The 14,439-nt window shown below is 39.0% G+C and overlaps 1 protein-coding gene across 1 annotated transcript; it reads left to right on the forward strand.

Annotated features, from left to right (window-relative positions):
- Positions 1-4,676: 4,676 nt before the first annotated feature.
- Positions 4,677-14,087, forward strand: LOC103413168 (pentatricopeptide repeat-containing protein At5g65560-like). Its single transcript, XM_070808460.1, has 8 exons — positions 4,677-4,896; positions 4,988-5,061; positions 7,861-8,159; positions 10,360-11,496; positions 12,257-12,366; positions 13,163-13,287; positions 13,678-13,736; positions 13,835-14,087. The coding sequence occupies exons 1-8, from the start codon at positions 4,677-4,679 to the stop codon at positions 14,085-14,087; spliced, it is 2,277 nt and encodes a 758-aa protein (XP_070664561.1).
- The last annotated feature ends 352 nt before the right edge of the window (positions 14,088-14,439 follow it).

Raw genomic sequence — 14,439 nt, forward strand, 5'->3', positions numbered from 1 at the left:
CGCTTGAACTCGCTTAACTTCGAAGTTCCGATGGAACCCGAAGCTAGTGAGCTCCCAAAATGCCTCGTGCTAGGTAGAGATGAGAATATACATATAAGGCTCACAGGATCCTCACCCCTAGGCGATGTGGGATCTTACAAAGAGATTAGAGAACTCAAGCATGAGAATAAAGAGTTGCACATATTTTCAAATAATTACTCAACAAACATAAAAATAAAGCTCGACCAACTACATGAATCTGAAAGTCAAATTGAAAGTGACCATCAGAGGTTCGTGGCTCTATTCCGAAGGCACCCATTGCCTCCACCCCTTACAGTTCTACCAAGTACTGAGGGTTCAAATGATCAACCTCTAGTGCCTCCCCCATCTAGAGTTCTGCCAAATACAGAGGTTTCACATGATCAATCTCTAGTGCCTCACCTTTCAGGGGTTCTAGAGTTCTGTCAAATTGAAACTTTTTTTTTTCTTTTTTTTTAGTTGTTGTAATTGTAATTCATGTGTATGCACGTGTTAGTATAAAAAAAAGTTTCCTCTCTTCTAGTTTTTAACATGTCTGAAACTTCGAGTTTAGTTTGTTAGATATAGGAAACTATGGAAACTTCTTACTTCATTAATATGAATCAAGAAAGAAACGATGGAAACTTCTGGTTCCATGAATATGATTCAATGAGCTTTTAAGCAAAGATGTTTTCTAATATGCTTCCACATGAATTCTCGGGCATTATGAATTCATGAAAGTATCTTGTATAAGATGTTGATGGTAACAAAATCGAGTTTTGCTAAGTTCACCATTTTCTTATTCCCAAAAGGAAGAAATTCAGGTATGGCGGAACTTGCGATAATTAATTAATATCATATATAACACATGTCTACAAAAAAATGTTAGAACTTCAAGTTCTTAACATTATTTATATTTTAAACTTCAGGCCAAAACATTATACATATGCACTCAAAATTTATTCTCGATATCGACATCATTAGAACCTTTAGGTTCATAATTTGGAATTCATGCTCATACTTAATCTATACATTGATTAAGGAATTATGGTTCTCATTTAATAGTCGGTGGACTGAGGTACTTATGGCCATCATTTCAATTGAGTTGAGGAACTGTTGTTCTCTCAATTGATTCAAAAACTTCAGGTTTTAATTTTGATCAAGGAACTTCAGGTATGATCTTTTTATATAATGAGGATCAAGGAACTTCAGGTCCAATCATTTTATATGATGGAACTTCAGGTCCAATCTTTTCATACAATGAAGATCAAGGAACTTCGGGTTCTAATTTGATCTAGGAACTTTGAGTCCTATATATACTCATCATAGAAAATGTGGAACAATAAATAAATTAAAGCAGAAGGCGATAATTCCAGCCACTATAAATAAATTAATTTAAATAGCAATGATTGTGACAATAGCTTTAATTCAGCACCATTCACATAAATATCAAAACTTAAAGACAATAATTGTTATTATAAGAAAGACGACAGTGTCGCGCCATTCACAAATATATATTAACATATGAAGGGTGAGGGTGGTCAATTGGTACCATTCATATTATAATATAGATATATATATAGTATATGATGGGCGATTATACCCGCACCCATCACATTAATAACAAAGTTAATAATAATAAGGAAAAAATAAATATTAACTTACTATACTCCCTTTCTAACAGTGGTCATGTATCACAAGTAGTGTCTGAGAATTATAAGAAGATCAAACCATTGGATCTGGCTTAAATTTTCGTATGATATGGATAAGAAGATAACAAACAACTTTCCTGAAGAAACAGTTTCAATCTGAGCTACTACTGCAAATGGAGTTTTGGCACTCATAAGATGGATGTCCAGTTTTCTGCGGAATTGGTGGATTGGTGTTTCAAACATCTGTGATGATCGGACTTTTGGATTTTTCTAAAATTTGGATATGTAATAGGTACTAAACGGACGAACAACTTTCAAAAAGGAATTATTTTGATCCATGGATAAAATGTTGGATAAAAATTTGGATATGTCATCTTTTATGCCAATAATAATAATAGTTATATAATTAGATGTATATTTGCTTTAAGAAAATTAGTTGTACATAAGTATGAAGGTAAAGTAAAAGGATTTTCTTATATGTAATATTCTTGTTGACAGAGATGAGAGGTAGGTAGTGCTTCACCGGATTTATGGCATTGTACTTTTCACTGACACAAGAGATTCTCGTGCTGATCACATGTTGTGAAATTTCGGATATGTGTGCAGTGCAAGATTCTAAAAAATACTAGGTACTACTCGGGTGGCGGGATAGAGCCTAGCACCTAGGCATTTTTAAGTAATTTATTGTATATCTTTATCATATAAATAAGTTGGACTTAAAAAATAAATAAATAAATAAAAACATTGTTCAAAAAATTAATAACTTATAAATATAAATAGTCAGGTCTTGGTTTATCATTAAAAAAATTAAAATGAAATTGTATTCTCTAGTTTAGAAAACGTAACCTTACTGTGACTCTCAAAAGATAGTAGGTGGGTTGTCCTGGTTTTATGTATAAAAAATATAAACTATCAAATTACTCTTGGTTTCATCAATTCTTTTGATATTTTTTATTTATTTTTCCACTATTTCTTTGTGCCTTGGGTCCTAGTTTTATAACTTCTTTGATATTTTATTAATTTTTCTACTCTTTCTCCATGCCATTTTTCCTCTCTCATTCAAACCCCCACTGTATCAGTCTTTCACTCTCTTGCCTATACCATTTCACTTTCTTTTCTCAGAAAATCAAGTTGTCTTCCACTCCGCTCTGAGAGCACATCGACAAAATTGCAACCTTTTTGTTTGCTTCGCAAATCCACCGTTCTCATTTATCCACCACGTCATTGTTCTCTCTCTTTTCCACCCTCCCTCTTCTCATCAAACTAGCAGCGAGCGAAGACAAGAGACGATGGCGACCAAACATAACAGTCTACAAAAAAACAAAAAACAAAAAAAAAAAAAAACCACCGCCTGGATCGTTGCCTAAACCGCCTAAAATTCCTAAAGAGCGCCTAGGTGGGCGTCTAACAACAACACAATTTTGCTGGAAGATTTGGCCTAAATTGCGGTGGTACTCCATCGCCTAGCGCCTAGACCGATTTTTAGAACATTGGTGCAGTGGAATATAAAGTAAATAAGACACAATATTTACGAGGTTCAGCAAGTGTGCCTACATCATCGGGACAACAATATTACTTTCTTTCGTTATCTAAAATATAGGAATACAAAATAACTCTCACTATTTTTCCTCTTCTAGCCTGGTTGTAACAACCCATTCCGATTATTTAATGGATTTTGAATCGGGAGGACATTTCTATAATTTCACAAAAAATGGGATATTATGTTTTGGGTTTTGCCTTTGGTCTTAATTGGTGTGCCCAAGGGGCCCACCCTTTAGTCTTGTCCCCACCCCATTTTCCCTCTCCCTCTCTTTCTTCCCTTTCATGTAGCACACACTCTCTCTCACTCTCACAACTCTCTCGCTCTCACTCTCGGACCTCACTCTCTTCTCCCCACTTTGCGTTCTTTCTCCCCTAAGCTCTCCGAGCCCCCCTTCTCCGCAACCACTCACCACCACCTGGAACATGATACCACGAACCCCGAACTAAGGACCTTAAAGCTCGACAGTAGCGGAGTCCACTTTTCACTCTCTCCCCTACTTGCTCAACGTGGGTAAGCTTCAAATCACCCTAAACCTTTTCCTCCCTTGTCCTCACATTTCATTGCTAATCGTATTTATATGTTTTGGATAACAAAAACCACAAAGAAACACCACAGAAAGGTTTCCCAGATTCTGGCAAAAATGCTGTGATATAGTTATTGGCTTCGGGTCGAGAGATATAGTTATTGGCTTCGTGCCGGGAGATATAGTTGTATTGGCTTCGGGCCGAGATATGTAGTACCACAGGCGATTTGATACCACTATTTAGCACACTATATATGATATATGTTTTATGAAGGTAAAAAAAAAAGCCCAAAACTCATGGCTTTGAATTAGAGTTGTTGAAAATGGAACTAAGATTGGTTTAGTAATAGATGTGGAAAAAGTAAAAAGTCTAAAATACCCTTAAATTTGACCGTCCTTTAATGGAATGAGATAAAGTGAGATCAAAATAATTGAAAGTGTTAGTTTTAAAAAATAAAATGAGACAGAATCAATTACAAATAGTAAACTAAGATTAAGTGACAGTTTCAACGGCACTTCGATTAATAAGTCTTTATTTTATTTATTTAAAAGTTTTGAAGCTAGAAGCGTACGGGATGAAACATATCTTTTTGTCTTTGACAATTGACGCATGGATTTCAATTCCATTTTGCTGATCATATCGGTCAAAAGCTTCATATTAGCGGAAGCTACATATTGCTTAAGCTACTAGTGGAAAAACCTCCCCCTCCTCCTAAAACCCTTGTCTTCCCTCACCACCGCCGCCCGATATCTCTTCCGAGCTCTTCGCCGTCCTCTCTCACCGGAATTAATATATTTAAAAAGATGATAGAGAAGGGTTGTGAACAAAATGTATATACTTATTGTGTGCTCATTGATAGCATGTGTAAGGAAAATAAGCTTAATTATGCCAGAAAGGTGCTAAACCGGATGCTGGAGAACGGATTGGATCCTAATGTCATCACATACAATGCATTAATTAATGGGTATTGCAAGGACGGAGGCTGCACGTGAGATGTTGGCTTTGATGGAATCAAATGATTGTTGTCCAGATGTTTACACATTCAGTGCACTGATTGACGGGCTGTGTAAAAGGAATAGTGTGCACCAGGCAATGGCACTGCTTAATAAAATGCTTGAACTGGAGCTCTCACCAAACTTGGTAACATATAACTTGTTAATCCATGGACAGTGTAAAGCAGGTCATTTCGATAGTGCTTATAGGTTGCTTAATTTGATGACTCATAGTGGTTTGGCTCCTGACTAGATTACTTACTGTGCTTTCATTGACAGTCTCTGTAAGTGGAACAGATTACCGGAAGCTCAAACCATGTTTGATACTCTCAAGAAGAATGGCATCAAGTCAAGTACAGAGATGTTTACTGCTTTAATTGATGGTTACTGCTGTTGGTATATGGTCTAGCCCATGATCAATGTTCTAGATTATTCTAGTAAGCAAGAGATGAGGCTGGAGCTTGCTAGACAATTCTAGAATGTTATTAAGTTGATGGAAGAAGCTAGAGAGTACTAGCTTCCTTGGTTGCAAATGGAAAGATCTAGAAGCTACAAGTATATGGCTAGTCTAGATTTTTCTATACTAGAGGTTTGAAGAAGGAACTAGAAACTAGTAGAATGCCAAGCCCTCACCTATAAATATGGGTGTGATGTAACCAATTGAGAACCAAGAGTGAGTAGCAAAGGATCAAGTCCAAAGCTAGAGTTCCACTCCAAGAGTGAGAGTGAGAGTGTTCCACTACACATTGTGTGAGTGAAGTTTAGAGTGATAGAAAGTGTGTGTTATACTTTCTTGTATCCATCAAGCCTTGTCTTTGGCTTGGTAAGACTACTCTTGTTGTATTCATCTTTTTCATATAGTGAAGATTGATCCTTGTTTGGTGGACGTAGGCATAAATTGCCGAACCACATAAATTCTTGGTGTCCATTTTCTACTTTACCTTGTGCATTCTCTATCTTGTAGTACCGACATTCCTAACAAGTGGTATCAGAGCCCGGTTGGCTCGTACTGCGAGATGGAAGGAAGTGGCACTATGATCAAACTCACCAACTCCAATTGGGTAACATGGAAGCCAAGGATGGAGGACATTCTCTATTGCAAGGATATGCATGAGCCAATTGAAGGAGATGCCGCTAAGCCAGAGAGCATGTCCGATGCCGAGTGGAAGAAGATGAATCGCAAGGCTATTGGCACAATTAGACAATGGGTGGACGATAGTGTTTTTCACCATGTGTCTAATGAAACCAATGCTCACGAGTTTTGGACAAAGCTTGAGTCCTTGTTCGAGAAGAAGACTCCAGCTAAGAAAGCCTTCTTGATCAAAGAGCTCATCAATGTGAAGTACAAGGATGGTTTAAGTGTAGCAGAACACTTGAACAATTTCCAGAATATCATCAACCAGTTGGCTACTATGAAAATGACGATCGAGGACGAGCTACAAGCGCTCTTGTTACTTGGATCCTTGCCAGACAGTTGGGAGACCTTTGTGGTGAGTATAAGTAACTCTGCTTCTAATGGTGTTCTTACCCTTGATAATGTTAAAAATAGCATGCTCAATGAAGAAACAAGGAGAAAGACTTCTGGCACAGATAGCAGCCAAGTATTTGTCACAGAGAACCGCGGAAGAAGCAAGAGTAGAGGACCTAGAGGTCATGGCAGGAGTCCTAGCCAATCCAAGTCAAGGTTTAGGGGTGCATGCCACCATTGTGGCAAAGAAGGCCATATGAAGAAAAATTGTCGAGTTTGGAAGAGAGAGCAAAGGGAAGGAAACAATCAGAAGAAAGATGATACTGGCAATACCACTGCTGTCATATGTGGTGATGTACCAGAAATATTGTATGTTGGTGAATGTCTGCATATGGGCAACTCTGACAGAGACATTGAATGGATCTTTGACAATGGAGCTTCCTTCCATGCTACGTCCAAACGGGAGTTCTTCAGTACATACAAAGAAGGTGACTTTGGCATAGTGAAGATGGGGAATGAAAGCTATTCCAAAATTCTTGGAATTGGTGATATATGTCTAAGAACTAATCTCGGCTGCCAATTGATGTTGAAAGATGTGAGACATATTCCTGATATACGTCTCAATCTGATATCCATCGGTACCCTTGATCGACAAGGATATTATCACCATATTGGCGAAGGAAAATTGAAGCTTACTAAAGGCTTAATGGTGGTAGCAAGAGCACGACTTTGTTGTACGTTGTACCGGTCAAATGCCAAGGTTTTGAAAGGTGAGTTGAATGCTGTGGAGGACTCATCTCTAGACTTGTGGCATAAGAGGCTAGGTCACATGAGCGAGAAAGGCCTACAGGTTTTGGCAAAGAAGTCTCACATTCCCTTTGCCAAAGGTACGTCGTTAAACTCTTGTGAGCACTGTTTATTAGGAAAACAAAGAAGAATTAGTTTTTCGATTCCATCTACAAAGAAAGGAAACTTGTTAGATCTTGTTTATTCAGATGTGTGTGGTCCCATGGAAGTCGAGTCACTTGGAAGAAATAAATATTTTGTTACTTATATTGATGATGCTTCACGAAGGGTGTGGGTGTATTTGTTGAAATCCAAAGACCAGGTGTTTCAGACATTCCAGGAGTTCCATGCCATGGTGGAGAGGGAAACTGGGAAACCTCTCAAGTGCCTTCGTAGCGACAACGGCGGCGAGTACACATCTCACCAGTTTAGAGAGTATTGTGTAAAACATGGCATACGTCATGAGAAAACAGTTCCTGGAACTCCACAACATAACGGTGTTGCTGAAAGAATGAACCGAACCATCATGGAGAAAGTCAGGTGTATGTTGAGGACTGCAAAGTTATCTAAGCAGTTCTGGGGTGAAGCTGTAAGGACAGCCTGCTATTTGATCAACCGATCTCCATCAGTACCATTAGGTCTTGATGTTCCAGAGAGAGTATGGACTGGTAATGATGTGTCTTACTCTCATCTGAAGGTGTTTGGTTGCAAAGCTTTTGTGCATGTGCCCAAAGAGCAGAGATCGAAGTTAGACTACAAAGCTACACCGTGCATCTTTCTTGGTTATGGCGGTGAAGATTTTGGTTACAGATTATGGGACCCATACCAGAAGAAGTTTATCCGAAGTAGAGACGTGGTCTTTTATGAAGATCAAACAATTGGGGATTCGGATAAAGAGGCACAACCAGATGGCGCAGTCAGAGGAGTTGATCCATTAGCTTCAGATGAAGAAAGTCACGATGACATCCCTGAAGCAACTGCCAATGAAGTGCCTGCAGAACCAGATAATGCTGATCAGGAGGAGCCTGATCAAGATGTGCCAGACCATGAGATTGCTGATCAGGTGGAGCCTAGTCAAGAAGAGCAGATTCAAGGAGAACCCAATCAGGGGGAGCCTCCAGCCCTACAAGAGAATGAAGATCAGGTCAGAAGATCCATCAGACGTCGAAGACCGTCTACCAAGTATTCTTCATCAGAGTATATCATGTTGACTAATTATGGAGAGCCTGAAACATATGAGGAGGCCAGAGCTCATAACGACAGTGACAAATGGATGAAGGCAATGGAGTCGGAGATGGATTCCTTATCAAAGAATGATACCTATGAGCTGGTGGAGCTTCCAAAGGGCAGGAAAGCATTGAAAAACAAGTGGGTGTTCAAATTGAAAAGAGACGACAACATGACAAGGTACAAGGCTCGTTTGGTTGTCAAAGGTTTTGGTCAAAAGAAAGGAGTTGACTTTGATGAGATTTTCTCACCGGTGGTGAAGATGACTTCCATTCGAGTTATCCTTGGTATGGCAGCAAGCATGGATCTTGAGCTCGAGCAGTTAGATGTTAAAACTGCATTTCTCCACGGCAATTTAGAAGAGGAGATATACATGGAGCAACCCAAAGGCTTTGAAGTCAAAGGTAAAGAAAATTTGGTGTGCAAGCTTAAGAAAAGTTTATATGGTCTTAAGCAGGCTCCGAGACAGTGGAATAAGAAGTTCAACTCATTCATGGTGAGTAATGGGTACAAGAGAACTCATGCTGACTCTTGTGTCTATATCAAACAATTTTCTGGAGGTACATTCATCATCTTATTGCTTTATGTTGATGACATGTTGATTGTCGGACAAGATGCTTCTATGATTAAAAAGCTCAAAGAAGAGTTATCTAAGTCCTTTGACATGAAGGACTTAGGGCCAGCCAAGCAGATTTTGGGCATGGAGATAATTCGTGACAGAAAATCCAAGAAGTTGTGGCTGTCACAAGAAAAGTATGTTGAACGGGTGCTTGAAAGGTTCAACATGAAAGCAGCCAAACCGGTAAGCTCACCTTTAGCCAATCATATCAAGTTGAGCAAAGAGTCATGTCCAAAAACATATGAAGAAAAGGAGAAAATGGCAGTTGTTCCCTACTCTTCAGCAGTAGGAAGTATCATGTATGCAATGGTGTGCACACGGCCAGATATTGCTCATGCAGTAGGTGTGGTGAGCAGGTTTCTCTCTAATCCAGGGAAGGACCACTGGGAAGCTGTTAAGTGGATTCTCAGATATTTGAAAGGGACTTCTAAGATGTGCTTGTGCTTTGGCGGTTCCAAACCAATCTTGGAAGGATTTACAGATGCTGACATGGGAGGTGACCTGGATGGTAGAAAATCTACGTCTGGGTACTTGTTTACTTTTGCAGGGGGAGCCGTGTCTTGGCAATCCAAGTTACAAAAGTGCATTGCTTTGTCCACAACCGAGGCTGAATACATAGCCGCTACAGAAGCATGCAAGGAGTTGTTGTGGCTGAAGCGGTTTCTCCAAGAGTTGGGTTTGAAGCAAAGTGATTATGGCGTTTATTGTGATAGTCAGAGTGCTCTGGACTTGAGCAAGAACACTACATATCATTCACGCACTAAGCACATTGATATTCGTTATCACTGGATTAGAGACGCTATCGAGAACAAGTTGCTGCAGCTGAAGAAGATTCATACCGATAATAATTCTTCAGACATGTTGACAAAGGTAGTCACAAAATCAAAGTTGGAATTCTGCATTAAGGCTGCTGGGATGAACTCCAGGTAACTTGGAGTCATGATCGGAATTCCTCCCTCATGGACTGGAGGGGGAGATTGTTGGTATATGGTCCAGCCCATGATCAATGTTCTAGATTATTCTAGTAAGCAAGAGATGAGGCTGGAACTTGCTAGACAATTCTAGAATGTTATTAAGTTGATGGAAGAAGTTAGAGAGTACTAGCTTCCTTGGTTGCAAATGGAAAGATCTAGAAGCTACAAGTATATGGCTAGTCTAGATTTTTCTATACTAGAGGTTTGAAGAAGGAACTAGAAACTAGTAGAATGCCAAGCCCTCACCTATAAATATGGGTGTGATGTAACCAATTGAGAACCAAGAGTGAGTAGCAAAGGATCAAGTCCAAAGCTAGAGTTCCACTCCAAGAGTGAGAGTGAGAGTGTTCCACTACACATTGTGTGAGTGAAGTTTAGAGTGATAGAAAGTGTGTGTTATACTTTCTTGTATCCATCAAGCCTTGTCTTTGGCTTGGTAAGACTACTCTTGTTGTATTCATCTTTTTCATATAGTGAAGATTGATCCTTGTTTGGTGGACGTAGGCATAAATTGCCGAACCACATAAATTCTTGGTGTCCATTTTCTACTTTACCTTGTGCATTCTCTATCTTGTAGTACCGACATTCCTAACAACTGCAAGATTGGGAAAATCGATGCCGCCCTTTCTTTATTTGATAAAATGCCTACCGAGGATTGTTTGCCAAACTCATATGCCATCACTGCCTTGATACATGGGCTATTCAAAGAGAGAAAATTGATGGAAGCATCCTCAGTCATGGAAACAATGTTAAATATAGGTGTGAAGCCTACAGTCCCTCATTACAATATTTTAATTAATCGTGTTCTGAAAGAAGGTGAATTTGATCATGCTCATGAGCTTCTCAATAAAATGGTTTCTGTCGGTAACCAACTTACTGTAATTACTTACAACACATTTATTCAGGCATATTGCGTGCTTGGGAATATAAAGGAAGCAGAGAAGGTGATGATTAAGATGAATGTAGAAGGAATTTCTGCAGATTCATTGACTTACACATTTTTAATTGATGCATATGTGCGTATGGGATTAATTGATTGTGCTTTTGATGTTCTTAACCGCATGTTTGATTCTGGTTGTGAGCCTTGTCGTCGTACCTATTCCTTTCTAATCAAATATCTCTCAAATGAAAAGTTGGTCATGACAAACAGTAAAGCAGTGGGTCTCGATATCATGTTAAATGTCTCTGGCAATATTACTCATATATGGAAGACCATGGATTTTGAAATTGCTTTGGAGCTATTTGAGAAGATGGTTGGACATGGTTGTGCTCCCAATATGAACACTTATGGCGAGCTTATAGTAAGATTTTGCAAAGACAGAAACTTGCAAGTAGCTCAGAGGTTATATAATCATATGAGAGATATGGGTATTTCTCCTAACGAAGGTATTTATAATTCTCTTGTTAATTATTGCTGTCAGATGCAAGTATACGGAGAGGCAGCAATGCTAGTGCATACTATGATTGAGCATGGTTATTTACTAGCATTGGAGTCATGCAAGTTGCTTGTATGTGGACTTTTTGATGAAGAGGACGACGAGAAGGCTAAGGCAGTTTTTTGTAGTATGCTTCGCTGTGGGTATAACTATGATGAAGTTGCTTGGAAACTTCTCCTTGATGGTTTGGTTAAGAGGGGCCATTTAAATAGAGGATCAGAGCTGCTAACAATCATGGAGAAGATGGGTTGCCAGCTTCATCCGGAGACAAATAGAATGTTGACCAAGGGACTTAATGGAACATGATAATGATCCTCAATGTTGTATTTAAAAAGAATTGGATGTTGCAAGGGGCTTGTAGCTCAAGTGGTTTCGAGTGTTGAACCCTGCACCCGAGGTCTTGTGATCAAATTCCCTCCCTCCCCCAACATTGCTTGCATCAGAAAAAGAATTGGATGTTTTTGTCACACAAGAAGCCTTACAAACTGTGAATTTGATGTTGTGCCCTAGCTTCAGTGCTTACACAAAGTTTACAAGCATTTGTGAAGATCATGAGGCAAGTTTGTATTTAAAATCTCAGATTCATTTTGTTAGACGTCCTATTGTTTATTGTGCTTTGTATTTTTTTTAATTTTTTCTAACTCAAATCCATGCATCACGTTTCACTTGTTCAATGAGTAAATTATCTCTATTTCTGAAGCGAACTTACGAATGAAGAGTTAAAATTTCATAATAAACTAGTGACAAATGGACAATTAGTTTGGCAAACTATTAAAAAGGAAACGAAAGTGGATTAGTGATATTTAATAAACCTACCACCTAATAAACCTTCCTTGGAAAACTATATATTACTTTCTTTTTCTGATTCATACATATCTTATCTGACACACTTCCTAATAACTTTACATTTTGAGCGTGAACAATCTGGAGTTTGTACTAGAGCCTGCCAATGCACGTAAGCACACACACATATGTATGCATGTATGTATGTATATGCATATGAAGCTATACATTCTGATCCGTAGATATGTTTTGCAGGGTACAGCTAGAAGGTTACCACTTGGTTCAAGAGAAAGCATTAAAGCAATATCAGTATCGTGTGCACCATAAGTGTGTTAAATATCTTCCAATTCTTTGGGGCTTCATCAGTATTTTGTGCACCATAAGTGTGCTACTAAAGGTAAAACCCAATCTTTTGTTTCATTAAATTCAGCTCCATCGTTGTCGTTTGGTGCTCCATTACTCCATCTCTGTTTGCTAAGGAAGTGGAGGCAAATAAATGAGTTTGAATGGGTTTGAGGTTTTAAATTTGTCTTGGTGTCTTACTCTTTCGATTGTAGATTTATTTGGGTTGCTTTGGTTAAGTATCAAGTAATTTAGTGCCTTTAAATTACCAAAGCTTAATTTCATTTGATTTTAGATGGAAAATTTGAAATCATATTGAATTAAAACATTTCTTCAGTATATCCCTGGCTAAGAATTAAAATTAAATAAATAAATTACTGGTCAAGGTAAACAAATTTATTAGCTTATAATTGAGATAAACTCATGTATAGAAATCTAGCCAGCAAGTTCTGAGAGTAATGATACCTTTTGATACCTAATTTACTCAAATCTGTTATTTCCCTTACGAATAATTATCCTCGTTCTTCTCTTTCAGTACATTTCAAAATAACAAGTTTATCATTTTAACAAATTTTTGTTTTGCTGTTGTAAATCACCATTTTCCATCAAATTAACCATCTGCCAGCTTTGTCGGCAATCTGCGAATCACAGGATCAAACTTGAACAATCTTTTCTAAGAGACTGTCCCGCTTGCTGGAAAACAATACATACACCACCAGGAGAAGAGGCTTTCCATCAATAACAGTTTCGTTTCGCTTGTAAATCCGTCCATCGGAGCCTATTGATCCTTAACTTTTGATTGACAATGTCTTTTCTCAGAGAGAAGCTGCGATATATTGTCTGCCCGCCAGCAGTTAGAGAACATAATTCAGCTTCCCAGCAGCGAGTTGAAATGGAAGGATATAACCATCAGTAAATTGGATTTCACCAAGTCTCCAGTAAAGGTATTTATTCAAACAATCCATCATCAGAAACTAATCAAAGTTCCTAAGCAAATCATAAAATTCATGAGTCAATAAGAAGATCTTTATACTTTTTGGCAGAGATGGCTGATTCGAGGACATGTTCGGCGCCAACTATGGACTTGATCAAAGCGCCATTGAAGCCACTCAAAATGGTCAACCTATTTGTGTAGAAATCACCGGCATCAACTATGGAACGAGTTTGAAAACACCAACTGTGGCACCACATCCCCATACCCTTTCTCCTTAAACCTGCTCTTGATTGCCTCGTAATCACTCTCCCATCTAATCCTCGAAGCCTCATCTAAGATCGTGCTCTTGTATGGTAAATATTTAAGGGCATCAACTGAAAGTGAGGCCTTCGCTTTCTAGGGCTCCTCATCCAGTTTGGACACCAACACTCTCAAAGCCAGAGCCACATCCTTGTCTCGGTCAGTCAATATTGCTCGATCATTGCCTTCCACTGAAGCTCAGCCACTTCAAGCAAGTCGTAATCTCTCACATAGTGCATGATCTCATGAGGAAGCAGGGCACGGGCGGATATCATCTTGGAGTTGGAGTTGCCGCCTGAGGCCCCTTCAAACACTTCTGAGGCAAGCAGGAGCAGGGCTCTTGCTCAAATGAGAGAATACAATCTGCATCAATGTCAGTTCTATGAACACATTTTAAGGGGTCCACAATCTCCTCCATCAGCCGCATGGAAGGGAAATAATCGGCAGCATTGGTTATCCAAATTGAAAGTGGTTCTTGTACTTCATCATGTTGTGATCATCATCGTTTAAGCGATTGAAGCAGTGCTCAAAAATATCATAAATCCGCTAGTGGAACGAGTGAGAATTCTCCACCGCCTTGTGGTTGTATTGGCAGCTGTCTTTTTCGAGTTCTGGAAGGCGAACGCGGCTGAGGATCTTGAGAACATCGTCTGAAATTGCCGAAAAGTCAGCAACAGGGAGGAGGTCGGAAGCAATGGTCTTCGAGTGGTTCTGGTGGAGCAAGTACGCCGCTGTGTAGAAGGCTTCTTCATACTTCTCTTTGCCAAGCACGCATTGACTATCACTGTCACTGTATAGGAGGTTAAAAATGAGCTTGCAAGTTGGTGGTGGTGGTGGTGGTGGTTGATGCGAAATATATAAG

Source organism: Malus domestica, chromosome 11 (assembly GCF_042453785.1).
Source record: "Malus domestica chromosome 11, GDT2T_hap1".
Taxonomy (NCBI): Eukaryota; Viridiplantae; Streptophyta; class Magnoliopsida; order Rosales; family Rosaceae; genus Malus; species Malus domestica.

Excerpts from the sequence above, each read along its gene's own strand:
- LOC103413168 (XM_070808460.1), top strand. The coding sequence starts at position 4,677 with ATGGGTATTGCAAGGACGGAGGCTGCACGTGAGATGTTGGCTTTGATG. Across the intron at positions 4,897-4,987 it reads CCATGGACAGTGTAAAGCAG|TCTCTGTAAGTGGAACAGAT; the intron begins GTCATTTCGATA and ends TTTCATTGACAG. Across the intron at positions 11,497-12,256 it reads CATCCGGAGACAAATAGAAT|GGTACAGCTAGAAGGTTACC; the intron begins GTTGACCAAGGG and ends TATGTTTTGCAG.